This window comes from Trichophyton rubrum (assembly GCF_000151425.1).
Source record: "Trichophyton rubrum CBS 118892 genomic scaffold supercont2.3, whole genome shotgun sequence".
NCBI lineage: Eukaryota > Fungi > Ascomycota > Eurotiomycetes > Onygenales > Arthrodermataceae > Trichophyton > Trichophyton rubrum.
The window spans coordinates 478,244-505,119 of record NW_003456426.1 but is presented as its reverse complement, the minus strand read 5'-3'; the positions used below and the strand labels follow the sequence as shown (position 1 = coordinate 505,119).

The following is a 26,876-nucleotide window of genomic DNA, read 5'->3' as shown; positions in this document are numbered from 1 at the left end:
AGCTCACAGTGCAAAGCACCTGCTCCTGCTGATGCGATCGTAGGTGTTTGCTGATTACTGATTTGTCTCTGACCTAGAAGAACTTGACGCCCTGTTGGTCTTCACTTCCAAATACTTGGGCTTTGCCTTGCTTGACAAGGACCTGAAGAGATTTTTGCATAACTTCGGGGTCCATCTTATGAAACTCTAGATAATGTGTGAATAACGGAGCGAAAAGGTGAAAGAGTATGGTATAACTTGGGAACGACAATTACATACCCTGGGAAACTGTTGCCTCTCCCTCCATGAGCTCATATAGGGTGAGTACTGTATTTTTCTGGGCCGTTTCGTCAACCTGTATAATTATTAGCATGAGCTTGCACACCGTATCCAGTTCACTTACCCAACTCGCGAGCACAATGGCCCATTCCTCAGGCCGTTTCCACCATATCCAAGCTATTGTCTTCTCACTCCCGATCCATTCTGCACGCTTCCCCCCCGCTGTGCCAGCCATCCAGTCAATAATTATCACAGCATCACCTAGGTTTAGGCCCTTCTTCAGTTCCGCATTATAAAATAAAGGCGAGGATATCATGTCGATCAGCGAAAGCCGATATATGCGGTGGTGTCTGCAATATGATTGAATAAAGGACGACCATTTCTGAAACTGTTTCTCGCGAGTTGTGAGGTTGGGCTGAATGGTGTAAAACGGCGGGAAAGAGTAGTCCCGAGGGAATACAAAGTCGGTACAGTTACTATTCATGCTCCCTGAATTATCTGTGCTCCCGCTATTTGCCATCTTCTCGAAGGAATGAAATAATATATATGCTGGTGATATGAGGTTGAGGCAAGGCACTGGTTGTTGTGAGGTTTCGAACTGATAAGATAAGATTGCGTGGGGCCGAGAAAGCTAAAACAGAGCAAAAATAAAAAAAACCTTCCAGGGGCTCAACAGTACCAACCGCAAACTGCGACTCCAGCAGCAATCATCTTTCAAACAGAAAAAATGGCAGCTTCAGATCAAAGAAAACAACAGCGTGCGGAGCCACGGAAACCATTGGAAGGAAAAACCGACGAAAATGGACAGATAACGCTGCCAAAAAAGAAGCTCTACCGTCAGCGAGCTCACGCAAATCCTTTCTCAGATCACCAGCTGGACTAGTATGTTTGTTGAAGTCTTCTATATTCCCCTTTTCGCTCATTCCAACTATCTCAAAATTGGGCTGCCATGCTAACTGGTTTCAAGTCCGATCAGTCCGGACCATATGGATTGGTCCAAATTGTTTCCCGCATACGTCGACCCTGACCCAGCCGCCGTCAACATTTCGGGAGCCAGGAAGCTGGTTAAAAACGTGGAAATAGCTGATATTGGCTGCGGTTTTGGAGGACTATTGGTAGCGCTGGCGCCACTAATGCCTGACACCCTGATGGTTGGTATGCTGTATTTTCAACCCCTTGATTCTGCCATCAAGCAGCTTGGTTGACCATTGTTAGGCATGGAAATCCGTTCTTCCGTCCTCGAGTATGTGACAGAGCGAATAAGAGCGCTTCGCTCAAGATATCCTCCCCCCGCAGCACCTGATGCGATAGCGGATGCCGCTTCGAAACCAGAAGACGCTCCCGGAGCAGTATCATTACCTTCTACCCAATTGAATGTCCTAGGACAGCCGAATTTCCAAAACATATTTGCCATCCGCTCGAACACAATGAAATTTCTACCAAACTTTTTCTTCCGTCATCAGCTCTCAAAAATATTCATTTGTTTTCCTGACCCTCATTTTAAGGCGAGGAAACACAAAGCAAGGATTGTCTCGACAACACTTAACGCTGAATATGCATATGTACTACGGCCCGGAGGGATGCTATACACGATTACAGATGTGGAGGATTTACATCTATGGATGGTTTCGCATTTTGATGCAAAATCTGCAGATAAAGATCTCAACTCCCATGATATTGCTGAGCTATGGGAACGTGTGAGTGACGAAGAACTTGCAACGGATGAATGTGTTCAGGTGATGCGGGAGGAGACAGAAGAAGGCAAGAAAGTGACAAGAAATAACGGGCAGAAATTTGTGGCAGTTTGGAGAAGAAAGGCGGACCCGGAGTGGCCGTCCTAATCCGCATTCCATTCCACAATAAGGACCCATGTGCTAAAAAGCCCAAAAAAAAAAAAAAAAAAAAAAAAAAAAAAAAAAAAAAAAAAAAAAAAAATGATATTTCTGTCAAGTTATCGCCTACTCTGCTACGCTATGGATCAAACCAAAATACAATTTTCAATGAATAGTCATTCCCCAAAAAAAGTCAAAAGCAAAAAAGAAAAGGAAAAGGAAATCAAACAAGCAAACTGGGGGGATATGCAAAAATGGCTGCAAATGCGAAACTTACGCCTTCAAACGTCTTGACTCACACGGTTCGCAAACCGGTAGCTCAACCGGACCACCTATCTGCCTTCCTCTGGCATTTACTTTGGGCTTACCTTGTCTCACAAAGAAACGCCCATCTGGCCCAAACGACCCCTTGCATTCATCACATCGGAAACACTCATCGTGCCACTGGCCACCAAGTGCAGACACGACCACGTCATCCAATACAGGCTTCTTACAAGCTTTGCATTTGGACGCCGTACGCCGTGAATGACACCGGACACACCATGCGAAGCCCTCTTTTTCAATAAATGGAGTCGTGGGAGTAAATGGGTCACCACACTCTGCGCAGAAGAAATGACCGGCATGCCAGGTTGAGCCACATGCAACGATGACTTCACCTTCAATAGGCGTCTTACAGCTTTTGCAGCGCGGACTGAATAGTTCATGGAAGTCTAGGTGACAATAGAAGCGTGGTTCATCTGGTCCTAAATCCTGGTGAAGATCAGGCTGCGACAGCCGTTCTCGACGCTTCTCTTCTGGTTCCGGGTAAAATGCGACACATTCGAGGGGAGTACGGCAGTGAAAGCAGTTGAAACACTCTGAGTGAAGCCGGTAAGAGCTTGCGGTGACTACACGTCCAGATATTGATAGACCACATACAACACAACTTGCTGTTGGTATCCCGGCCTTGGAAAGGGACTGGTATCTTTCGATTCCTCTTGAACCCGGGCGGTTGTTAGACTGACGATGCCCGGGGTTGGGTAGCTCTCGTTTTTGTTGCGCCTGGCTCGCCTGCTCAATTTCAGATATGGTAGGGCCTAATGGCGAGATACGAATCTCAGGTCCCGTAGGACCTTGATTCTCGATACTAATACTGGGGACTGTCGGAACACTGACATTGACTTCCGGTATGGGAGCCGGGGCGGGAGTGGCGCTGGAGGCTGTGGATTGCGTTGAAGCATCATGTCCACTACCGGCGCAAGGTCCACTTCCCGATGATCCAGCAGGCTCCTCCTGATCTGGCTCTTTCCAATTGGGGTCAAAACTGACAATTGGGCGGCCTGGTCTATCACTGACTGCTGAGGGCATAGGAAGTTTTGTGCTTCGATCCTTCAACTTCATGCTTGTGGCGGCACGAATTTCATCGTCACGAATTTCGATCCCATTCTTAGTCGGAGTGCTTTGTTCATTCTCAGGCTCGGGTGTCTGTTCTCGTGGAGTACAAGTATTTGTAGTGTAAAGGGGGTTCCTGGTCTGAGATGGAGGATTCTTGTGTATGTCAAATCGATTCAGCTTGCCGCCAGTTGACGAACCACTCCATCTGTTTGGAAATGGGCGAGCTCCTCGAAGGACAGAGTTCTGGGGTTTCGTGGTTAAGGCAGAGGTTGTAGCGGTATTCTGAGCTGTGGTGGGCTCTTCCTGGATACTATTATCTTCTGGCTCTTCATAAATTGAATCTTCTGGATTCCTGAATATTCCCTTTGAAGAACCACCACTAACAGATCTCCTTCGGCTTTGATTATCTTCTTTCTTTTTATCAGTGCCCGCTTTAGGTAAGGCAAAGTTGACCCTCCGCAGTGGTCGTGCTATTCCATCAGGTGTTTTATCGGATGTCGGAGGACTCCCGTTTGAACTCTCAGAGGATGATCGGATACTGTCAGTTATGGATTGGCTCCGAGGAGTGTCCCCTACGCGTCCGGTACTGGAGTTCCTCATGTGGGTACCTTTCTCTAGATGTTGCCGTAGCCTGCTTACGGTCTTCAGGTCCGGGTTTCTGTACGCTGAATGAGTGTCCTTTTGTTTAAACCCATGGGTCTGATGCTCCAAAACAAGCTCAGTTGCCTCCTCCTGAGCTGCCTCAAACAATCTGCTCTCATCATCCTGGACGTCCATCTCTTCTAGTGCCGAACGTAGAGATCGGACTTCTTGTCTTTCCATCCATCGCTGGCCACGTTCAATGTACGGTATTGTGGTTGAGGCTGCGGATGACAGGCTGCTCCCACATTGAGACACATTTCTTGAACCGTTAAACACTTCGCATTCGGGGATTGTTGGTGTCCCGCTGGAACTGCTGGTAGGTGTGGACACCTCTGAGGTTGTCCGCCGATGAGAGAGAGCACTGGTAGAACGGGGAATTACGTCCTTGGGGCTTGGCCGAGAATGCACATTATCAGATGGCCGAGTGGAAAACGAAGACGATGGTCTTGCCGGCGTGTCCTTCAAGCTGAGGGAAGCTGCCGGGCCGGATGCCTTAGATGGAAGTGGCCGTGAGCCATTCGGTCGTGGTGGACGTGCTGTTCGAAGATCTCGCAAGTAATTCCCTATTTGTTTATATCAATATCAGGCTAACGGCAGGGCCACCAAATGCCACCTACCCAGCTCCTCATCGTTCATAAACGTAGGCCCCGGAGGAGAGACCTTTCTGGGGCTGCTCTTTAGCTTGACACCGTGCATTGTTTAGCTGTCGTAGCTAATCGTATCGTAGTCGTGCAGAAGCAGACGAAGCCGGGCGTGCCAGCATCGAGCAGCTTCTGTGACCTATTTATATTGCTAGAAGATAGGCAGAGATAAGAAGAGGACGCAGATCAAGGTAGTACACCCAATGGCGAGTTGTATTCCAGGCCGTACGGGGTCAATGTTGTTGCACTAGGCCTCTGGGGGCGCCTCGCCTCACCTTTTCATAAGCGCGAGGTCTGGCTTGTTTTCGTTTCGGCGTATCAACAACCGCCAAGTCAGCCGGTTGCGCGGACAACACATCGCTGACTAAGCGCATTTTTAGCCGAGGCCGCCGCATGAGCTTAAATTCTAGTTTCAACTTCGCGTCTTCTTTTTGCTGCGACTTCGACAATGCTTCGATGCATTTACGGCTGCATCGCGAGTCCACGGCTGGTGGCCGGCTGTGAGTAGTGGCGTTTGCCTTTGGTAGCATCCTGGAAGTGGTTGCTTTGCGTATTCTGCGTGTGACAAGGCAGAATTCTATGCTGTTGACGGTTTGTTTACTGCGCTCTATCGCGAGGGTCTACTCCGTAGACAGTGATGATTATGGCTGACCATCTCCAGTAGAATTGAGACAGTCCTCTCGCGTCATTGAAATATCAGTAAAAATATCAGGACTGTGTGTCATGATCGTACCCCACGAAAGTCGGGTTTCCCACCAAGATCTACAGGTCTGTTCGTTAACATGGTTCTGACATAGCCCTCAGAGACCTCCGTTTATTCTATACAAGCCTGCTTTCACAGTTCTTGCACCTTGTGCAGGTTTCAAGATCATTGAAGGCATATGTGCCAGAAGAGAGCTGCGATATACGGCCTTTAGCAATAGAACGAAATGTCAACAAACCAATCATAAGTTACCTCTTCTGACCAGTCGTATTGAAAACAAATGCTACACCAGCTGCGGCTATTTTATATATTGCGGATGGCACAAAGCCACATGGTATTACAGGAGCTTGGAGCTAGATATCCTCTAATTTGTTTGGTAGTTGTCATGATGCTCTTGATCCCGTCAGGCTGGAACTAGTCGAGATTTGCAGCCAGTAAGATTCGAGACAGGGATGAAAAAGCGACTGAAGGCGCTCGCCCTCTCCGGGCTCTAAACTCATTATCGTTAGTTCACCGTCTGAGAACCAACAATAAAAAACTCCAGCCTCGGCAACCTGATAATTACTGAAGATACAGACTATAGGTGCACAGCTTTGGTTTATCGGGGTTTGGACCGAAAAAAAGAGTATTAGAAGTGGCATGAAACGACTGGTTGGTTCACCAAGCAGACCAATTGCCAGGGGTTGTGGCGTCCAAACCGTTCCCTTCAATCCAGAAATACTTCCAGCATCCATCAAAAATGACGGAACAGCACCACTTGTTACTAGCGATTGATGTTCAAGCAACACCTTATCGTAAATTCTTGGAATAACAGTTACAATGTAGGGCATGTTCAGTCCAGCCAACTCGAACCTCTCAAATGTGTTAATCAGCTTCAATGACTAGCTCGGCCAGTCGGGAGGATGAATACGATAACTGCCCCCACTGTTCCGCTTAGACGGCACTGAAAAGCCATTTTTCGTGCTGTGGCATTGCCGGACAGTCATTCCGTGACGAATAACAAACAAGATATGGCTGCTTTTTATACTGAGGAGATGGCTGCATTTCCGGGAACGGCCTTGTGCCCGTTCAGACAATCAGTTATACGCCTACAGTTACAGCAGCTTCTTTCCTCTGCCTTCTGCCTTAAAGACGAGCTGAGAGAGGGAGAAAGAGCTCTGCCTAGATCAAATATCCTCGGCTAACAGGGTTGCTTAGTTATTCCAAAGCCATTCTTACTTCCCATTTGCTCGAAGATGGGAAGAGATTCAGAAGTACATCACATTAGCGGGAATGCTACACATCAGATAGAAGATGGAACAACTCAGCGAGGAGAGGAGCCAGGCTGCAATTCTATCACCAGGTCAGATGAAGGCCTAAGCGATAAAGGCGCAGAAGACATTTCCCCAGAAGGAGGATACGGCTGGATCTGTGTTGTTTGTGCTTGTCTTATCAACGCCAACACATGGGGCGTGAATAGTGTAAGCTCCGTTTTTTTTTTTTTTTGTTTTATATCCACCAAGATGTGTGCAATACTAATTTATGCACAGTCATACGGTGTCTTCCTCTCATATTATCTAGGAAATGGTATATTCCCAAATACAAGCCCAATTGAATATGCGTTCACCGGCGGCTTGAGCATGTCATGCTGTCTTCTTATCTCCCCCTTGGTTACCCATATGGTACATTTATATGGCAACCGAGCAGTCCTTAACTTTGGCGTCGTTCTCCAGACGCTGTCTTTCATCGGAGCGTCCTTCGCAACACAGAAATGGCACATATTTCTCTCTCAAGGTGTATGCTTTGGTTTTGGAATTGGTGTTATTTTTGTCTCATCAGTGAGCATAATACCCCAGTGGTTCCGGCGCAAACGAAGCATTGCCAATTCTCTCGCAGCTGCTGGCTCTGGTATAGGAGGACTTTCATATTCCCTAGCTGCAGGCTCACTCATTCCTAAAGTTGGACTTGGATGGACCTTTCGTGTCTTGGGACTGTGTTCGTTTGCCATAAACTTGGTCGCCTCCAACCTGATGCGGGACCGGAACAAAGCCATCGGCAGCAAATATCGTGCTTTTCACTTTCCACTGCTTAAACGACCAGAATTTATTCTCCTCCAGGCATGGGGTATGCTTTCTCTGCTGGGCTATGTTGTCATTCTTTTCAGTTTACCCAACTTTGCTCTTTCAATTGGTCTCTCCCAGAAGCAAGGTAGCATTGCTGGTGCTCTACTGAATCTTGGTCAAGCCCTTGGACGCCCTGTTGTCGGACTTGTCAGTGACAGATACGGACGGTTTAATATGGCTGTCTTGTTCACCGTCTTCTGCGGTTTTCTCTGTCTAGCTGTCTGGATACCGTCCTCGAACATGGGCGTGCTCTCCTTCTTTGCTGTCATAGTAGGCACTGTGGCCGGCACTTTTTGGACAACTATCGTTCCAGTGTGTGCAGAAGTAGTTGGTATGCAAGAACTCCCCGGGGGGCTAAGTATTACCTGGGTAGCTATGGTGCCTGCGACCACTGTGGCTGAACCCATTGCTCTTGTTCTTAGGACCGGGTCGGGCTCGACAGGCTCATATCTTTATGCGCAGGTCTTTGCCGGGCTTGTATATGTTGTTGCTGGGCTGTTCTTGCTGGTCGTCCGCGGCTGGAAAATTGGAGATAACGAAAGGATCGAAAGAGCGGCAGCAGCCAATACCCCTGCAACTGTTGACCCTAGTCCAGTTCTCGCAATTATCCCTACTGTTACAATGGGTGATCCTCTCACTGGCTGTGCAACGGTTGAACGAGTGATGAGCCGCCCAGATGACACTAACTGTCTGCCTACCGGCGCAGAGGTGAAAATTTGGTCACCACTACCACTAACCCGACGAATGGTGGCTTGGAAACTGGTCTAAATCTTGAAAACGGAAGAAAAGAGGTACACTGCATATCGGATATTGGTTGTTTTTTAATGCAAGGCTTTTAAGACTTGGGCGTTTATCTATTCTATTTTTTGATGACAAAGTAATTTAATGCCATTATGAATGACCGAATGAATGGCCAATGACTCAGTTGCATCAGTCGTCGTAAAGTGGCGGAGTAATTTGATGAATGATACACTTAAAAAAGATATATCATGCCTTCTCTAGAATCAACACTCGCACTCTCCTTTTGCCTGCTCCACGTCCCTTTTCCTCTTTGACAGAACTAACATTAACCTTGACTTTATCAAATAATTCAACAACCATGCTCTTCGATGTTGGCGTCGCCTTGGTCCCTTCATCTCCCTCATCCCCTTCTTTCTCCCAAGCCTTAAGGGAGTATTGCTCATTGTCAAATTCACTTTCTCTCCTGGCAGCAAGCTGCTTGCTTGCACTGGGATCAAAGACCTTTGCCTGCTGCGCATCCAAAACGAAATCTTCTAGCCGGACAACACCTTCGATGCCAAATCGTGGAATGAATACAACAACGCCGTTATCAAATACGCGCATCACGTAGCCTTCTTCATCCACACCTGGAGCGACTTCAGAGCCGAGACGCTTGGCTTCCATCTCACCCCTGGCCTTTAGCGCTTGGCCAACGTAATATTCTATACTGGCTCGACCAGCAAACTGGGCATTTCGATGCCTATGGTTGATATTCTTGCAAATGTCTTCTAGCTTACTTCGAGTAGTTAATCCTTCGCCAGCAGAAGCTCCTGGTCCCTCATAGCCGATGGCGGCAGCCAACTGTCGATGAACAACAAGATCAGCATATCGTCGAATAGGCGACGTGAAATGGGTATATATTGGCGAAGCAAGTCCATAATGTCTGAATTCGGATTCTGAATGTGCCCCGGCGCAGAAATATTCTGCGGAAGTCATGCATCGCGTAGCTAGGATACGAATGAGAGTGTTGAAAAAAGGATTTCTCTCGTCAATGCATTTATCCAGGGAATTAGCTAGTGCTAGGGAGCTAGACACATCGAGTGTCAGACTGCGCTTTTTCGAAAGCTGGGTTATTAGCTCCTCGAAGTTTGAAGGTGGCGGTGTAGCATGTCTTCGCAAAAGGGCCGTTTGAGGGTACGATTCATAGATCCTGGCTGCTACCGAGATATTGGCGAGAAGCATGAACTCTTCAACGAGGCTGTTTGTATCTAAAAGAGCTTTTGTCTTGACATCTGCAACAGGATCAGAGAGCTCCGAGTCTGTTTCAATGCGGACCTCTGGGGAGGCAAGGTTTAGTGCTCCCGCCTCCATTCTCTTTTGTCGAAGCAATTTTGACAGTCGCAGGAGAGTACGCATACTTGCTGTCAGGTCATCTGTTTTCGACTGATCATCGATACGCAATTGAGCCTGTTCATAACTGAATGCCTCACGGGAAAAGATAACGGACTTGGTAAAACTAGAAGACACAACTTCTGCTTCAGGAGTTATTTCCCACAACACGGAAAATGCGTAACGTTCAACGTGGGGCTTAAGAGAGCAGAGATCAGTTCCAAGTAGCATTGGAAGCATGTCTATTCGCTTGTCTACCAAATAGACCGTTGTTCCTCGCATGCTAGCCTCTGTATCCATGGCATTATTTGGCCGCACAAAGTTGGAGACATCTGCGATATGAACACCGACTTCAAAGTTACCATTTGGTAATGGCCGGGAGTGAAGTGCATCATCAATATCTTGACAACCGGGAGGGTCAATACTGCAAACAAGTAAATCTCTCAAGTCTTTTCTGTCTTTCCATCCAGGGTCTGACATGTCCTTCGGAACCTTCCAATCATGGCCCTCCGGCGGTAGGCAATCCAGAACTGTCTGGGGAAACGGTCTATATTGCACATCATACTCCAACAAAAGTGCCTCTGTCTCAGCGCCCTTGGTTTCTACCTCTCCCAGGGAGCGCACGAAGTGACCCACGGGATATCGAGAATCCCTATCCCAGGCATCTATTGTGACCAGTATTCTCTGCCCCATAAGCTCGTTTGCTTGTCGAGTCCGTATTCTTATCTTAGGCACTCGTTTGTCCATGGGAATGACGAAGACAGTCTGTTGGCGTCGACCGGCAGACGAAGCTTGCGAGCTAGATGACCCATCAATGTGTCCAACGTATTGTCGCCAGTTTCTCTTGATGATACCGACCACCTTTGCGGTAGGCTGCGGGCGGCTTTCAGTTCCCGTCCCATGAGCTTTTCGGACCTCCTCCTGCAGAGCTTTCCTCTCACGCTCTGTCACTACAGCCTCGTTTTCTTCAGCCTCGGGATTATCATCTTTTGTTAAAGCTTCCTCATCAATGATTTTCGAGGAGGGTGTTTTCCACTGATCCTTGGGCAGTACCTCAACAACAACAATATCTCCAGAAATTGCCCTGTTGCTCTTATCTCTTCCTAGAATAAGTAGTGACTTCTCAAAAGCAGGGACATTCACGCTGCCCTCTAGATAGTTGTAGGGAGAAACATTGAATACACCCTGGTGCAAAGTACCAGCTCTTATCAGTGTCATTATCTTTGACATAGAATAATAGGCAGAGTATAACATCTCTCCCTTCTTTGGCTTAGCATCATGAGCCGATCTTGACTCATTGAGCATGTCCAGTAGTCTGTCTGCATCTTCAAGCCCGGATATATATTCTGTCAAGGACAGAGCAACCACACCCTCTTCATCTGCCTTGGCACGGTTTCCCTTGTCATCTGTAATCACTACGATGGCAGGGGCACTTTGTTCCTTCTGGCTATCCCTTGTGACCGCCTGGAGATGCTCTGTGTACCACTTTGCAGCTGTTCTCACAGCCCGATCGTTGCGGTCATTAATACTCTCATCCGCGCCTCTTCTGACATGGGTTTCCAGCCGGAATTCGTTAAAAAACAGGTAGTATCGTTTCTCTTCACTCCTTATCAGGGATATTAGCCGGTTGTATAAAGGTAGAGACTGGTTCTTGAGCTCCTCTAGCACGGTCTGCAAAATGATAACATCATAAAAGGCACTTGTCTGTTCAAAAAGATCCATCGCATTGAGTAGAGCATTCGTGTCAGGAATCAAGTAATGGCCCTTTGGAAACCGCTTTGTACCGGCAGGCCTCTCTGAGAGAACGAAAGGTGTGACTAGGACGCAAAATCAGTCAGCAAATCTGCTATTACCGCGGGTGATAGGAGAATCCTACCAAAGCCATTGGCATCTGTCGGCGCATATGAAAGACATGCGGTGCATAATTTTGAGGAGCATGGAATATCTTGTCTGAGGTAAAGCTCCCGCACTATTTTCTGGACTTTGCCGCTCTTTGTAGAGCGCACAAATATTTTGCTGGAGACATTCGAAGCATGGGGGTTTGAGGAGTGGTTTCTCCGTAGACTCTTCATACTGGATATGTAGATAGGGAGTCTCTGATATCTAATGGTTAACAAGTGCAAGTGACATAAATGTTGCCCGTGGGCAAATAACCACCTAGTATAACCACCCTAGACTGCCGCAATGGGCCAGGTACAGCAGATGTGTAGAAGCTGATTGTCTCCCGCTCTGTGGTTACAATCCACGTCGTTCAATTCGTTAAAATGCTAGGCAAGAGAGCTTCGATAGTTGATAGCCCAATTTTCTTATCGTAGGTCACGTGTTACGGCTTATGCCAGGCCAGCCAATCAAGGGGGACTTAAATATTGCTGTCACTTATCGGGCGTCGAGGGATAATGACGCTTGAATGTGTTAACAGACGGCTAACTCTAGCTATGCGAGTAGGGCAGATTCCATTAGCCTATTTATATAGGAAGAAAGTATCAAAACATTAGAGAGGATAAAGTAGGTATTCAGTTCCCGGCAGAAGAAAGGGTAATGAGACACGATAGTATTTCCCAGAGCAAGGAAAAACCGAAAGATAACAGAAAAGTAGGTAAGTAAAAAAGGATGGGGAGGGGCCATCTAGTTCTGTTCTAAACTCTTGAAGCCATCATTTGGTGTACCGTATTCTCCTCGAGGCCTTTTCTTGCTTCCAACCGTTTCGGTCCCAACCAACTTTGTGCCGACAAACGACCCGCAAATTCCACTATCCTCCGGGGCAAGAAGAAACAGGCATATATACAGCAAGAGCAGTCACAGCAGCAACAATCAATCAACCAATCAATCAATCAACGTCTAGAAGCTGGGCAGGTTCATATCCGGTTTGGAGGGAGGAAATCAATGTTTCTGGACTTTGTCAGGGTCCTCCAGGATACCTTCTTTTTCGAGTCTTCTTCGTGCCTCTTCCAGAGCCCATGTTTGTATCCTAATAATCAATTGATGTTAGTAATGTCGGCTAAAGAGGGAATAAGGTTTGTAAATTGGCATACGAAGTATCTGGCTTGAAGACGTAGGCAATGCCGGCAACGAGGAAGCTTCCAAAGAAACCATAGTAGAAAATAGTCTCCCAGCCTTCCTTGACGTATTTGTGACCTGGCTTGACGCCAAAGAGCCATCCAGTTGGTGGATCATAGTGGCCTCCAGCACCGAGAAGTGACGTCCGGGTTGAGAACCGAGCATGTTGTGGAGTACGGAGCAGGCACCGCGAGCGGACGGGGAGGGTGAGAGCGCGCGCTGACATTGTCGTCGTCTTTGAGTATCCGTATAGTACCGGGTATATGATCTAAACGCGATGCAATAGGCTGCAATCAAGGCTGGACGGGGTGAGCAGCCAGTAGTGGGGAGTAGCTAGTTTAGATGAAGTCGGTTTTTTGACGCCGATTTTTATCCCCGGTTCGGCCCCAATTGAGGAACGCCAGGTAGGGGGCCAGTGCTGTCTTGAAACAGGACAGCTTTTAAGAGACCGTCCACCAGGAGGAGAGGCTGAGATATTGCAGGAACGCCGGCTTGCTTGCGGATCGAAAGTTGATGATAGCAGGCAAAACATCGAAATATCGAAATGACTTGTTGGACGTTGTCGTATATTCGCGCTTTTCCTCTTTGGGAGGTGAGACTTGGCTTTAACTTACGTAATATTAGCGGGGTATGGTTTATCCGGATGATGCTCATGGAGGGAAGGTAACGCGAGGCTGTGAGATTGAGATTTGATGCGGAAGGTGGGCCGATATCAGATCGTTAATCCGAGACGCCCAAAGAGCCAAAAACACAGATAGGGGCAGCAGCAGCAATGGCAATAACAACGACTGAAATGATGCATGAAAGGTCAATCATGAGCATTCTAGTTACTCTACAGGTCATTCCATACTCCCGTGCATCCTGTACATATGCTTTCACTGGTAGAGTAGAACAACAGACTGCTCGCTGCTCCGTAGAAAAGGTGCAGACCACCCGACAGATCTCCGAACCGTTAACGTCATGCATGCGAAGCTCGGTGCAGGGAAGAAGCTCGTGATGAAGAAGCACTGCGCTAGGGACTTCCAGCGCCTAAAACCTTGCCGGTTGGTCTTTTCCTTGCGTCCGTCCGCCGCAGGCGTGTTAAGGCTTCGCTCGTCGCCGGAGAAAAAGAAAAATAGGGGGCGCTTATGATTAGGTAAGCTCATTTATACCTCGGCATCTTTTTTTCTCTTCCTGGAGCTTCCGCTTATCGTGAAATCCCAAAGATTCGCCCAGGAGACGCAGAAGCGTAGCCGGCATCTTGTGATCAAAAGGCGTTGCTCGTCTCTTGTCTTCTAGTTCTTATATCTAGGTCCTCTCTCCCTCGCTCCCTCTTTTCCCAGTTTCTTCTTCCTTTTTGTTCCCCAGCTCCCCGGCTTTTTCCCGTTCCTTTGCTTCACTCTAATTGCTTTCCGAACTCCTTATTATATATATCATCACCATGGTCTCTTCTCCGGATTGGGTGAAGAAGCTGACCCCAGCTGGGCCTCAGGGCTCGGAGCTCCTCAAGCATGAGAGAGGCCAGTCCAATATCTCCGTTGATAAGCTGGCGGAACTGCTGCATACCAAAGAAGTGCTTGAGAGACAGGACCGTATCCTTTCCCTCATTCAGCATGAAGAAGTCTTTGATAAGTCCCAGAACCACTCGCTCGGACGAGTTGAACGGGTTAAGAAAGCGCTTGCACGGGCAAAGCGTCTAGAGCAGCTGAAGAGACAGCATAACTGGTCCGAGGATGACTTTCTCATGGCCAACAACTTGATCAGTGAACCAACTCCATACGGCCTCCATGCATCCATGTTTCTGGTAAGAGGATATTAATTACCTCCAATATGCATATTTACTGCAAATTGCGCCTTTCTAACTGGATGTTTAGGTCACCCTCCGAAATCAAGGCACTCCAGAGCAGCACAAGCTCTTCTTGGAGCCAGCTGAGAGATATGAAATCATTGGATGCTACGCTCAGACTGAGCTCGCCCATGGTTCAAATGTCAGAGGCCTCGAGACCACTGCTACCTGGAATCCAGAGGACAAAACCTTCACTATTCACTCCCCGTCCCTGACTGCGGCAAAGTGGTGGATTGGTTCCCTTGGCAGAACTGCCAACCATGCAGTTGTCATGGCACAACTTTATATCAACGGGAAGAACTACGGCCCTCATCCATTCGTGGTTCAGATTCGAGATCTCAAGACTCATGAGCCACTTGAGAACGTCCACGTTGGTGACATTGGCCCTAAGTTCGGCTACAAGTGAGTATTCCATGGATTCTTACTACTTGAGGTTCCGGTTGACTGATATCTCCCAGCACTATGGACAATGGATTCCTGCTCTTCAACAAAGTCAAGATCCCTCATATCAACATGTTGGCTCGCTTCTCCCGCGTCGACCCCATTACTAACAAATATGTTCGACCCGCCTCCCCATCCCTGATCTACGGCACACTTACTTGGGTCCGATCCACCATCGTCCTTCAATCTGGCGGTGTCCTTGCCCGCGGTGTTACCATTGCTACTAGATACTGCGCTGTCCGAAGACAGTTCCAGGACCGTGATGCCCCTGCTAACGCACCCGGCGAGAATCAGGTGCTCGACTACAAAATGGTACAGATTCGCCTGTTCCCCTTGTTGGCCGCCACCTTCGCCCTGCACTTTAGTGGCCGTGGCATGATGGCGCTTTACAATCACAACCAGGTTATCATGAAGAAATCTGCCAGCAACCAGGCAAGCGGCAGGGGTGCTGGTCCCGAGGAGCTGAACCCTGGTGCTGATCTCTTGGCCGATCTCCATGCTACTTCTTGTGGTCTTAAGGCACTAGCAAGCACCGTTGCTGCTGAAGGGTTGGAAGTTTGCCGTCGTGCTTGTGGTGGTCATGGATACAGCAGCCATAGTGGAATTGGCCCCTGGTACTCTGACTACTTGCCCAACACCACCTGGGAAGGTGACAACTACATGTTGACCCAGCAAGTTGCCCGATATGTGAGTTTCTTTATATGTTCTAAAACAGGTTCAAATAGCTAACACATACATAGCTCCTTAAATCTGCCAGATCCGTCTTTGTAGGCAAACCAGCCAACAACGACACCTGTGCTATCCTTCAATCGTATCTCTCCCGCCGCGAGACCGGTGCCGCTTTCGATATCCTCGAAAACGACGCTGACATCGTTGCTGCATTCGCCTGGAGAGCAGCCTACCTGACCTTTGAGGCCCTTAAGCACCGTGATGTCGAGAAGCGATCCTGGAACAGCCTTCTTGTTGACTTCTGGAGACTCTCCACCGCACACTCTCAGTACCTTGTTGTCAAGAACTTCTACGAAGCTGTTTTCCCATCTGGCTCCTCTGCCGAGGTCGCTGCCTCCCTAGGAATTGACGAGCCAACATTGGATGTCCTTCGAAAGCTTTTCCGCCTTCACTCCCTACACACTCTCGAGCGTGAGTCGGCTGACTTCTTCACCTCCGGAGCTGTCACCACAAGACAGATTATCCTTACCCGCACTAAGGCTGTGATGAGGCTGCTCGACGAAATCCGTCCTCATGCCGTCCGCCTCGTTGATTCGTGGAAGTTCCCTGACTGGCAGCTTGATACCTCCCTCGGCAGATTTGATGGAAAGGTTTACGAGGATTTGTTCCGTCGCGCAAGTGAAGAGAACCCTCTTAACGAGCTAACCTTCGATCCTTACCCAATGAGCAACACTTTGGTAAAGAATGATAAGAGCAAGCTTTGATTGTCTTGCAAGAGTCACGGCTTCAATCTACTTAGTGTTTCTTTTTCCCCTCTCGATTGATATACCTTGTTTATTATGGGCCTGCTGTTGTGTTCAAGTTCGGTTTTTTTTTTTTTTTTTTGTTTGCGGTGGAGCATCTGATTTAGAATCTTCACGATAGACAATCACTTGTCATAGAATCGGGGCGGCTACTATAGATTTGATAGAAGATACGCCCTAGACAGCGTTGTTCTCTCTTTCTCACTTATTACTTCGGATATATCAACTTTATTCTTATCAATTTATATACTCTTATCTTCATTCTCGCCGTGGCAGCATTGGGCATACATTCGTATAAACATAACTTTGAAGAAGAATGAGTGCAAAATGACCAACTTTAAAGACTAACCAAAGAGGAAGCAAATATTATCTATTATGGCAAATTCTTGTTCAGATGCCCACTCATAGCAAAAGGACGCAGATAATCAGGCCTATCACCCACTTATATATCATTGGCGAAAGTCGACTGCCAGAATTGCCCGGCTGGGCTTTACCGATCACTGCGGTGCCAATGTTAGTAGCTGAGGCAGTGCAACTAACTTCTCCGCATTGATATCCATTCGGACAACACCCTCCCCCATCATTTGGTGGACAGCTCATCCATCCATCCGCACATCTCCTGGTAGCCGTAGCAGATGCTGAGTTGGGAGTAGTGTTTACAGGAATCACAACAGTGACTCCATTGCTTTTCACTGTAGTCAAAGATGCAGTTACTGGACAGGAAGTTGTTTCGCAATTTCGTCCTGTTTGGCAACATCCACCGCCGTATACGGCACTGCAGGCATAAAATCCAATAGGGCATAGATCTGGGATGCTGGCAGTAGAAGTTGATGGGTTCGAAGTAGGACGGCCAGGGGGTAAAATTGTCGGCGCTGTTACTGTTGTCGATGGAGGCGGTGGAGGTGGTGGTGCAACAGTCGTATGGCTGATAGTCGATACCTTTGTTATAGTTGATGATGGCAGTGTAACTATTACCGTCATAGTCGTGACCAGCAGACAGCCTTCAGCCACACAGGTATATCCCGGAGTACAGCAGCCACCGCCCAAGTTGGCTGGGCATGTGGTATATCCCTTAGGACAAGAGATGAGTTGGCCTGAGCAGTCCTGACCTCTGGGACAGCAACCGACGTCGCCTAGCCCCGTGTCTTTTACGATTAGGCATACATCTCCCGTTTGACAGCAGCTTTTTGGACGATTTATGGAGGTACATGGTGCACTTCCAGCCGGGCACTCGAAACCTCGCTTTCCAAGAACAGACCGGCCAGCAACTGGTAGCGGATAAGAATGCAAGAAAACCGGTGATCGAGCATTTAGCGAAGTTTTGTCTCTATGATGTTCTGCATCTTCACCAGAAGAAACGATGCTATCGAGATTCCAGAAATGATCAAAGAACTTCTGTCCAGGATCATCCGACATCTTCCGCACTAGAAACGGGTATTCTCCTTCGCCATGGCCACGTTTTGCTGGTATCACTCCACTTGCAGTTGAGCTGTTGTTGCTGTTGAAATCCCGGTCATCAAGGCTGTTTCCAGCCACCGCTTGCACTGGAGGGAATGAAACAAAAAGAACCAAAACAACCAAGAGATGGGATATATCAAGCATATGGCCTAGTATTGATGAACATCTCCGTCTGTGTTGTGTTACGCAGCTGCTTCTTCGCTGCATCTTGTGTGCGCAAATGTGTTTTAATTCAGCTGTACACCGCAAATCGACCGCGGTGCATGCTTTCGTCCCCAGCCCGGCGAAAAGAGGACGTAGGGGAAACAAACAGATAAACGCCACCAAGGTCCAGCTTTTAATTATATTATTTATTTAGCTCGTCAACAAGCTCTAAGGAACCCTTTTATTCGCCGTGGACGTTTTGATGAAACAGCCGTGCGGAGACGGATTGACCCATGTTTAGGATCCCTGAAAAGACAAAGCCCAACTAAAATTGAGAGCTTCGGGTAGCTAGATTGAGTGACGTCAGACCAATCTCAGTATTTACATTCTCTCACCCAAAGTGAACAGTCGAAGATTATGTGCATGACAGCAATTTCTATCAAAGTTGAACAAATGTACATCCAGAAAAGAAGCCAGAGTTGAATAAACAAGGAGAGTTGATCGATCGATTCCCCTTTCGCGGTGGCCAATACGAAAAGGTTATTTAACCAAGCCAGAATTTCCAAAACAAAGCAAGATGTATCGACGAAGCAAGTACAAAATGAAGAGAGCAAACAGTAAACAATGAGATTGGGTATCGGACATGGGGAACAGAATCGTCTCGTAAAGATAACACGTACAATATAATAGACATGCGAGGAACGGATAGGTAGACCATATATAGTCAGTCGGTAGGAGTGTAATAAGAGGGACCAAATAGAAACGGGACAGGTGTAGTTTGATGATTGAGTGGATCAATCATCGGACTAAAGACAAAGCTAGAAAAGACTAAAGTGAAATGCAAACCAAAAAAAAAAAGGAGGAATCCAACGAAATGATAGAACCCCTGGTATAATGGGCGGCGCGGTGTGTCGCTTGCTGGGTGTATGCTATGGGCTAACAAAAGGGCGAGGCGTCGAGGTCAAGCGACGAACGGGCGTAAGGGTGAATGCATGGGTGGATAGGTGGAGGGTGCAGGATGGTTTAGGAGGAGAAGATGGCAGTGAGCCAGGAGGAGCGCTTTTTACCCGATGAAACTGAAGTCGTACAATAGATATATCAGAACATAGCACTGTATATAGAACACACAGAGAGATACTGTCTTGCTTTGTTGTTTTTTCTTTTGTTTATGCAGTTTGATCCGACATACCAGGTGTATCGGATGATCGACGGCCTGAAGAACGTCTATCGGACTGGCTGCCCGTGGAGTCACGTTTGCCACCGGCACGGGCAGCATCATCGTTAGTATCTGGGGCATCTTTGTTCTCTTCGACATCACCGTTGAGCGGTACATGTTGGTCGTCTGCAGAGTTGGAGTCGAGTTGCTCTGGCTCCTGGTTTTCGCCGTTGGCGGCAATCGTCTCTGGATCGACTGGGAGGAGACCCTGCATGCGCTCCCAGACTTCTCTTCGAATGCTCTCTTCTTTCTCCTTGCGGACTCGTTCGAGCTCCTCGAAGCCGCCCGTACTCTTTAGCTTATTGGCGCCCACGAAATTGCTTAGTTCCTTTTGGAACTCGCCGCCTCGCCGGCTCTCTAGTTCTTTCTGGCGTGCCTTTTCGGCTCGCTCAATGGCCTCCAGGCGGGATTCGTGGTTGGGTTGAAGAGCACGAACTTCACCGAGCACACTGTCCTTTGCATCGGCAGGGTCGATGTTCGGGTTAAGAGTCCGTGACACGTTGCGTACGGCAATGTTGTTGGGGTTTGATCCCGAACTTTCAAGAGCTTGTTGTTTGGTAGCCTGCTCAACAAGAGCGAAGGTCTGCGTGGCCTTTTCGAGGTCGTCTTCTAGATCGACGGCGAGATCCTCTTGCATAGTCAGCTGGTCTCGCTCTTCGCAAACGAGTTGGAGTTCTTTCTCCCATATCTTGGTCCAGATGGGTTTCTCGCGTTTCAGGAAGTCTTGCATCTTCTTGAGCTCCTTGGTCACTGCACTGATATCTCGGCCAACGGCCTCAAGCTGGCGTGGTAATGGTCTGACTCCGCGAGTGACCACATCCTTACGCAGGTCTTCGACAAGGTCTTGCAGGTCATCCACACGAGCAACTAGTTTCTCGGATTCATCAGCGAGTTCTTTCTTGCCCGCCTGGACACGTGCGTGGCCGGCGCCAGAGCCACCTTCGAACGATGGGACGACTGCATCTACAGCCGCAGACTTGACCTGTTTTGCCTTGGCTCGGATATTTGCCATGGACGAGGTGATATCCGACGAGAAGGTGGAATAAGTCTGGCGGAGAGAGGCAAGGTCGTCACGCAAGGCTTGGATCTCAGCAGTTTTGCCTCCTGCGCCGCCAGCGGCCGGTCTCGAGCCAGGAAGGGCTGCAGACATGCCACCAGGAGTAGCAAGCCGTGATATCTCCTTTGAGGTTTCTTGCTGGCGGTCAATAAGGCGTTGGATCGAGGTGCCATGTCCGTCAATGACATCCCTGACGCTCTCGACGATGCTTCGAATGCCTCCAACACTCTCGTCAAAATGTTTTCTAACTTCATCCAAAACCTCGACATTAAGCACAAGGACGGATCTATCTTTCACATCCCGCAGGTCTTCGAGTTCATGTCGAATACCAGAGACGGGATCTTGTATATATATCTCGGGCAGGTCTGCGCCGTTGCTATGTGTGTTCCACGCAAATTTCTCGATAAAAGCAAGCTGGAGTCGGGCTATGGTTAGGCCAGAGTAGCCCTCAGGAAGAACATACTTCTTTATTTTACTCTTGTACTGCAGAAACAGGGTGAGATCTTTTGTTGGGGGCGGAGAGTGTTCTGGGGTATAGTCCGGTCTGTGGGACTGTAGAGGTGTAGAAGGAGACGGGAGCGGCTTATCTAGGTGGCTTCGAGGTATTGGAGCATGGCCATCAGCCTTTCTGTGCTCTTGTGGAGGTGACAATGAGTCCTGTTCGGCAATCTGTGGCAGACCTCCCGGCAATGACGAGCCTGGGGCAGATGGACTATCAAACCCTCTTTGGGATCGAAGCTTATCGGTTGGTGTTCTTGCTAAGGGGCTAGACGCCACGGACTCAGCCGCATTTGAATCTAGCTTACTGTGCGCCGCCGCGGCGTCGTGGCTAGCCGGAGATGCAGTTTTATCCAAGGAGGCGCCGGCAAGCCGATTTCTCGACCTTTGGCGGTCGTGCAGGTGGGGCCCTCGTAGACGGACGGCGTTCATGGACTCACGCACATCCTGGCCCCGGTTTGGAATGGGTGAGTTCTGCGCTGGAGGCAGGACCGGGATGCCGCTGGGCGAGCCACCAAGGTGTTTCTGAATCTGATAAGCAGAAAACCTGCGGGAAGCTCGCCTTTCGAGCTCGCCGCTTCTCTGTAGCATGCCGATAGCGTCGTTCTGCTTTGAAGTTGGAGGAAGAGGAGGCGGTGGGTGGGGGAAGTTATTTGCGTTATAAGAGGGAGATTCGGGCCGTTTGGGCTGCTGCTGCTGCTGCTGTGTTTCTGGGTCGCCATGTGGCGGCACGACAGGCATGTTCTGCATTGTGAAGCTCGACAGTGAAGACGAGGTGGTGGCTGACGACTGGACGAGTGACCGTTGGGCCTCCTGCCTGCCTGCTTCCCGCTCAGAAAAGCTGGCCCCTGTAGGACGGTCACCCGGCCAGGGAGAGGGAGACTTGGTACGAGATGAGACGGAAACCTGGTCTTCATCGTAGGGCCCTCCCACCTGACGATGGCTGCCCATGGACCGTTTCTGGGGCGATTGTGTGGCAGTCGAGGAGCTATGTTCTAGACTTTGTTGCTGGGGGGTTCCATCACCGAGTTCAAAGCTCCCGGAGCTTCCTTGCCGCGGAGGTAACGCTTTACCTTCCTTTGCCTGTCGAGACCGTAGCTTTGCCTGTTTCCTCTTGAGACCGTGGAGGAGGTTGATGATGATATCTCGGATCTTGGGCAGGTATCGGTCGAGGCTCTGGGGCGAGGCATCCTGGCTGAGCGTATCCTCGAGGATGGTGCGTAGCAGGTCAGGCACGGGCCCCAGGTCAGCGGTGTCCATACCAATGGCACTGAAGGCCCGGCAGGCCAGGTTGAATTCGTACCCGAGCCGCACGTATACATCAGAGACTTCGGTTTCCTTGGCCTGTTTGCGCGACCACTGCGTCAACATCTCAAGCAGCTGCTTCGTCGCTACTAGAAGATGTGTGACGCTCTTTTCTATCTGCGAGAGCTGCTTGTCGGCCTGCAATATCGGTCAGTCAATTACTCCAACCATTTTACCCCCTGGCATACAGCTGCCCATCTCCCCCAGCCACCGTAAATAAATAACACTACTTACATTGCTTCTGGTCGACGAGGCCTTTGACGCCGACGAGACTCGGGCACCTGGCGCCTGGCTTGCGTCTCCCGAGCCCAGGACAGAGCCAGAAGACGAAGGCGAGGTCTTAAGGTAGTGGCCCTGCTCGGAGCCAGGCGAGCGTCTGGGGGTAGCTCCTCGCGCCATGGCGGACGAGTATGTGTCCATCTTTAGAGGGAGCAAGCAAGGTATATAAACGGACAAGACGATCTGCGAGGGCGTCTATGGCGGATTCATGGGACCATAAAGCGGAGGACTCTCGTGGTGGGCTCTTCAGCGCTGCTGGCGATGCTTGCTGGCGATGCTGGCGGCTGGCAGTGGTGGTGGTGGATGCTGGCAGGGAGATAGATCAGGCCGCAAGACCTAGCCTGACGAAGCGCGGAAAAAGCAACGACCGCAAAAGAAAACAAGTCCAGCGCGAGGCTCCTCAGCTGCTCAGCGCCCGTCCCGACTCGGCTCGTCCGCTTGTCTCTGGCCGTCTTTTCAGCGCTGCTGCTGCTGCTGCTGGCGACGTCGTCGTCGTTGCTGGTCGCTTTTCGCTGCTTTTCGCTTGTTATTTCGAAGTTGACGTCGAAGCCCCGAGTGGTGATTAGCTAATCAGTCACGTGATATGTATCGTGACGGTAATCCAAAGTTACACCCCCCCCCCCCCCAAGTTGTCTCTCCCCTTTGGCCACAGCGGACACTGGCAGGCGGCCTGGCAAGCGCCTGACGGGCAGTAAGCAGCCAGACGAAGGGCCGAAAAGCAGGGCAGCGACGGCGCAGGCAGACAGGCGGCGTGGGAGGGATCTTCGCCTGCTGCTCCGTCTAAAAGGCACCCTGCATGGCCAGCTGGCTGGGAGCTGGGAGAAAGCTGCCAGAGTACGCAGTAACGAAGACGGCGTATGGTACGGTCACGCCGCGCCCAGCCTTTTCCTCGCTCCAACTTTCGACTTCTTTTCTTCTTCGTCTTCAAACACAACCAAAAACCGCAGACGCCAGCACCACCGAACAACCCCCCAGGAAGAGACCGCAGACATCGGACTGCAGACACCGCAGAGACAGAGACTCCTCCACCCTCCCCCTTCCCGCAAGCTGGCCTCGTCGCACCTGACTGAGGCTGTTCTGCTTGCTGCGTCGCCCTGAGACCGCAGGGCCGCCGCTCCTAGTTCGCCAGCGGACAGCACGACGACCTCCTCTATACGCCGGACAGCAGACGGTAGACGAGAGACGGACGGACGACAGAAGACAAGACAGGTGAGAGAGGCCATCGTGTGGGTGTTTCTCCGCCGGCAGGCCGTTGTGCCTTTCACCAGCTGCTGCTTTGCCGCCGGTCGACCCAGCTCGACTGCTGTGCGCTTTGAGGCATGGCGTCCACCGTCAATAATAATGTCAACTCTCTGCCCTCCAACGGAGCTGCTTCCACACCGCTAAACTCCTCTATTTCCCCAAATACAATGGCCTCGAGGGCTGCCGGACGTCCCTCGTCCGGTGTCAAGGGGCCGGATCTTAGTCGTCGTCAGTCTGGGAGTCCCGTCGATGGCGGTCAAAGGTGTGTCTTTTTTTTTATCTTTAATTTTTTTTTTTTTTGGTCATTATTTCAATCGGTATATTGTTATCATTTTCTCTGTTTGATAATGCGTCTCAGCTTGTTTTCGGCTACTATATACCTATTATGTCATTTGCTTGTGATGTGCTACATAATATGTTGACCTGTGCTGACTTTTGATACTAGACGACCCAGCTCGCAGAAAGCTTGGACTCAGAACATCAATCCAACTACACAGAAACCATCAAACTCATATCCACAGCAGAATGGAGCCGCTTCAGGGAGGAAGTCTGTCGTCTCTCCCAGCCCGGCGTCTAAGGAGTCGTCTACTCCGGACCAGCACGCACACGACCGCCTTATCTTCCTTCTCACAGCCGCCATCGTACGTTCTCCTTGGTCAAAATCCACTCCTTACCAAGCTAACAGAACACAGGGAAGCAACGTATCCCTTACCATGAAAGATGGCGAGAAGTTCACTGGAATCTTCTCCGGTTCAACTCTAGAGTCTAATGAAACTATATTAATTCTCAAGATGGCCCGTCGTCCCCTATCAGAGTCAGATTCCGCACAATCGAATGGTGTCAGCCAGAATGAACCTTCATACGTTGGCTCCGGCTCAGATCACCAATTACTGATCGATGTTCAAGATATCACCTGCTTGGATATCCAATCGCTATCCACTTCTGGAGTAGTAGCCAAGGACCAGAATGGTATGTAAAAGGGCCGTTTCTCAAGTTTTATCATTTATATACCCCTTCCATACTAATAACGACACAGGGGCCTCTTCCGGCTTCCGCACAGATACAGATATCTCCGGCAATCAGCCAGGCCGCGAAAGACAGCTGCAACGCTGGGAACCAAGCGGGACTGACGCAACCCTCGACTGGGCCCCAGAAAGCTCAGGAACTGCAGGGTGGGACCAGTTCGAAACTAATGCTCGACTCTTTGGTGCCACATCAAGCTACGATGAAAATATATACACCACTCGCATCGACCGCTCAGATCCGTCCTACAAACGCAAGGAAGCTGAAGCTGCTAGGATTGCCCGTGAGATCGAATCTGCCGATACTGATAACGCTCACATGCGCGAGGAACGAGGCCATGTCCACCAACAAGACGACACTGACGAAGAAGCAAAGTATTCCGGTGTCAGACGTGACGTTGCTCCATTGCCCACCGGACAGCCCAACAAGTATATGCCGCCTGCAAGACGACCTCCAACTGGCCAGCCAACCGTTCCCGGGGCTCCCGTTGACCCTGCTATCATCTCCGCCCAGCTTGCTCGTCCTGACAGCCAGACCAAAACTCCCACTCAGCCCAAGGAGACCTCCGCCAAGGCCGTTACCCAGCAGGAGAAGGAAAAGGAAAAGGCTCCCGCAGCAGCTTCCAAGTCTTCTGAGGGTCTTAAGACTGTTGCAAGCAACGGTGCAATCGAGGCAGAGCGCAAGGCCACCGCGGCTGGCCCTTCTTCTCAGCCGTCTGCCGCCTCATCCACTCCACGCACGGGCGCCGAGAACGCTGCCTCCAATGTTGAAACTGAAGTACTTGATCATTTCCGACGATTTGCTAATGATGAAAAGATGAAACTTCAAGAACGACGACGCAACCAGGCATCGTATGACCGGACGATCAAACTGAACGAACTTATGAAATTTTCCAAGAATTTCAAACTAGGCACACCTGTCCCCAAGGATTTGGTTCCCATTCTTGCCAAAGACCCTAGCAAACAGGAGGAAATTATCGAGCGTGCAAAGAGACAACATGAAGAAAAGAATGCTGCCATGCCAAACAAACCATCCACTGGCACTCCTGCTACATCAGCTGGCTCTACCAACGTTACCATGGAGGCAAAAGCAACTTCTCGTAACTCTGGAAGTTCTCGGAATGAAGGCGGAAACGGTCTCCCTGGAGCAACTCCTGACCGTCAAGGCAGTTATGGGCGTGGTGGACGTCAAGGCTATACCCCCATGGGTCCTCACAGTGGACGCCAGCTTCAGCATCCAGGAGGCCACTCAGGGCGTGGTGGCCCAGGTTTGCTCAGCCACCGGTTAGTCGAGATCCAGCAGCAGCGCAAGGGCGCAAACATGGGCAATTCTCCAGCACCATTGCCCACCCAAGATGCCCGCATGCAACAGCATCAACAACAGCAACCGCCACCACCACCACCAACCGGTTCTGCAGGCGATCAAGGACCAAGCAACGCACCTCCAAAGGCTGCAACTCACACGCCTACATCTTCTTCTGCGTCAACCAAACTCAACGTTCGTGCCATGGAGTTCAAGCCTAACCCAGCCGCAAGCACCTTCACCCCTGCCAGTGCAGCAGGTGGTTCTTCCGCCGCTACTCCTGTGAACACTCGACCTCAGTCTGTCCCAAGAGCTACGAGCCCAGCAGCCTTCTTTGGCTCTAAGAAGCCTCGACCAGCGTCTGAGCGTCCTTTGATCGTTAATGGCTTCAACCCTGTAAAACGCATGAAGAAAGAGGCTACTGACGCCGGGTCCAAGGACTACGCCTTTAACGGAGGCATTCCACCAGCCTACAGAACTGCCCCTACCTGGGATGTCTCCGCCATTAACGAGAAGAAGACGTATGCGGACATGTTTAAACCCCCAGTTGTCGCTGCCTCTGCTTCTCCCCAATCCCGAGCTTTGAATGCTCAAATGCCTCACCAGCCGCAATTGCCCTATCATCTCCAGCATGCAACACACACCATGCCGCCACAAGCTGCACCACCAACTCATCTTATCCCTCCGCAACAGCCTCCTATGCATTACGATGATCACCATCGTATGCAAATGTCTGCATCTTCATCTCAAGTATTTCCATCCCCCCGGCTGCAGCACAGCACCCCCATGGCATACCAGCACTCTGTTGGTCCACACAATCAGATGGCCATGCATGGTGTGCCTCCATACTACCCTCAGCCCGGACATGTGCGCCATTATCCTACCGGACCGCAATT

At 49.9% G+C, this 26,876-nt stretch overlaps 10 protein-coding genes across 10 annotated transcripts in view; 4 read left to right on the top strand and 6 right to left on the bottom strand.

Annotated features, from left to right (window-relative positions):
• Positions 1-73: 73 nt before the first annotated feature.
• On the bottom strand, positions 74-778 carry TERG_02915 (uncharacterized protein; the record flags this gene model as incomplete). The annotated part of the gene is made up of 3 exons (XM_003235815.1): positions 74-186; positions 259-334; positions 383-778. 3 exons carry the CDS (start codon positions 776-778, stop codon positions 74-76), a joined length of 585 nt encoding a protein of 194 aa, XP_003235863.1.
• A 207-nt stretch (positions 779-985) lies between these two features.
• On the top strand, positions 986-2,099 carry TERG_02914 (tRNA (guanine46-N7)-methyltransferase; the record flags this gene model as incomplete). Its single annotated transcript, XM_003235814.1, has 3 exons — positions 986-1,140; positions 1,226-1,413; positions 1,474-2,099. The coding sequence occupies 3 exons, from the start codon at positions 986-988 to the stop codon at positions 2,097-2,099; spliced, it is 969 nt and encodes a 322-aa protein (XP_003235862.1).
• Positions 2,100-2,198: 99 nt separating this feature from the next.
• TERG_02913 (uncharacterized protein) lies at positions 2,199-5,131 on the bottom strand. The gene is made up of 2 exons (XM_003235813.2): positions 4,724-5,131; positions 2,199-4,669 (listed from the first exon to the last, which is right to left on the bottom strand). Exons 1-2 carry the CDS (start codon positions 4,800-4,802, stop codon positions 2,364-2,366), a joined length of 2,385 nt encoding a protein of 794 aa, XP_003235861.1. The 5' UTR covers positions 4,803-5,131; the 3' UTR covers positions 2,199-2,363.
• A 702-nt stretch (positions 5,132-5,833) lies between these two features.
• TERG_11918 (uncharacterized protein) lies at positions 5,834-6,280 on the bottom strand (the record flags this gene model as incomplete). The annotated part of the gene is made up of 1 exon (XM_047750955.1): positions 5,834-6,280. The coding sequence occupies one exon, from the start codon at positions 6,278-6,280 to the stop codon at positions 5,834-5,836; it is 447 nt and encodes a 148-aa protein (XP_047605771.1).
• Positions 6,281-6,685: 405 nt separating this feature from the next.
• Positions 6,686-8,320, top strand: TERG_02912 (uncharacterized protein; the record flags this gene model as incomplete). Its single annotated transcript, XM_003235812.1, has 2 exons — positions 6,686-6,910; positions 6,980-8,320. The coding sequence occupies 2 exons, from the start codon at positions 6,686-6,688 to the stop codon at positions 8,318-8,320; spliced, it is 1,566 nt and encodes a 521-aa protein (XP_003235860.1).
• A 219-nt stretch (positions 8,321-8,539) lies between these two features.
• Positions 8,540-11,383, bottom strand: TERG_02911 (uncharacterized protein; the record flags this gene model as incomplete). The annotated part of the gene is made up of 1 exon (XM_003235811.2): positions 8,540-11,383. One exon carries the CDS (start codon positions 11,381-11,383, stop codon positions 8,540-8,542), a length of 2,844 nt encoding a protein of 947 aa, XP_003235859.2.
• Positions 11,384-12,541: 1,158 nt separating this feature from the next.
• TERG_02910 (uncharacterized protein) lies at positions 12,542-12,944 on the bottom strand (the record flags this gene model as incomplete). The annotated part of the gene is made up of 2 exons (XM_003235810.1): positions 12,542-12,629; positions 12,694-12,944. 2 exons carry the CDS (start codon positions 12,942-12,944, stop codon positions 12,542-12,544), a joined length of 339 nt encoding a protein of 112 aa, XP_003235858.1.
• Positions 12,945-14,814: 1,870 nt separating this feature from the next.
• On the top strand, positions 14,815-16,417 carry TERG_02909 (uncharacterized protein; the record flags this gene model as incomplete). The annotated part of the gene is made up of 3 exons (XM_003235809.2): positions 14,815-14,945; positions 15,002-15,671; positions 15,725-16,417. 3 exons carry the CDS (start codon positions 14,815-14,817, stop codon positions 16,415-16,417), a joined length of 1,494 nt encoding a protein of 497 aa, XP_003235857.2.
• Positions 16,418-19,224: 2,807 nt separating this feature from the next.
• On the bottom strand, positions 19,225-22,774 carry TERG_02907 (uncharacterized protein; the record flags this gene model as incomplete). Its single annotated transcript, XM_003235807.2, has 2 exons — positions 22,369-22,774; positions 19,225-22,272 (listed from the first exon to the last, which is right to left on the bottom strand). The coding sequence occupies exons 1-2, from the start codon at positions 22,552-22,554 to the stop codon at positions 19,225-19,227; spliced, it is 3,234 nt and encodes a 1,077-aa protein (XP_003235855.2). The 5' UTR covers positions 22,555-22,774.
• An 847-nt stretch (positions 22,775-23,621) lies between these two features.
• The window catches only part of TERG_02906 (uncharacterized protein), a gene marked incomplete at its 3' end in the record, with an annotated part of 3,864 nt that continues 609 nt past the window's right edge, over positions 23,622-26,876 (top strand). Inside the window, exons 1-4 of the mRNA XM_047747984.1 lie at positions 23,622-23,917; positions 24,101-24,296; positions 24,348-24,624; positions 24,692-26,847. Coding sequence (XP_047603956.1) covers positions 23,733-23,917; positions 24,101-24,296; positions 24,348-24,624; positions 24,692-26,847 — 2,814 coding nt within the window. The 5' untranslated portion in view covers positions 23,622-23,732. The remainder of the gene's footprint in view (positions 23,918-24,100; positions 24,297-24,347; positions 24,625-24,691; positions 26,848-26,876) is intronic.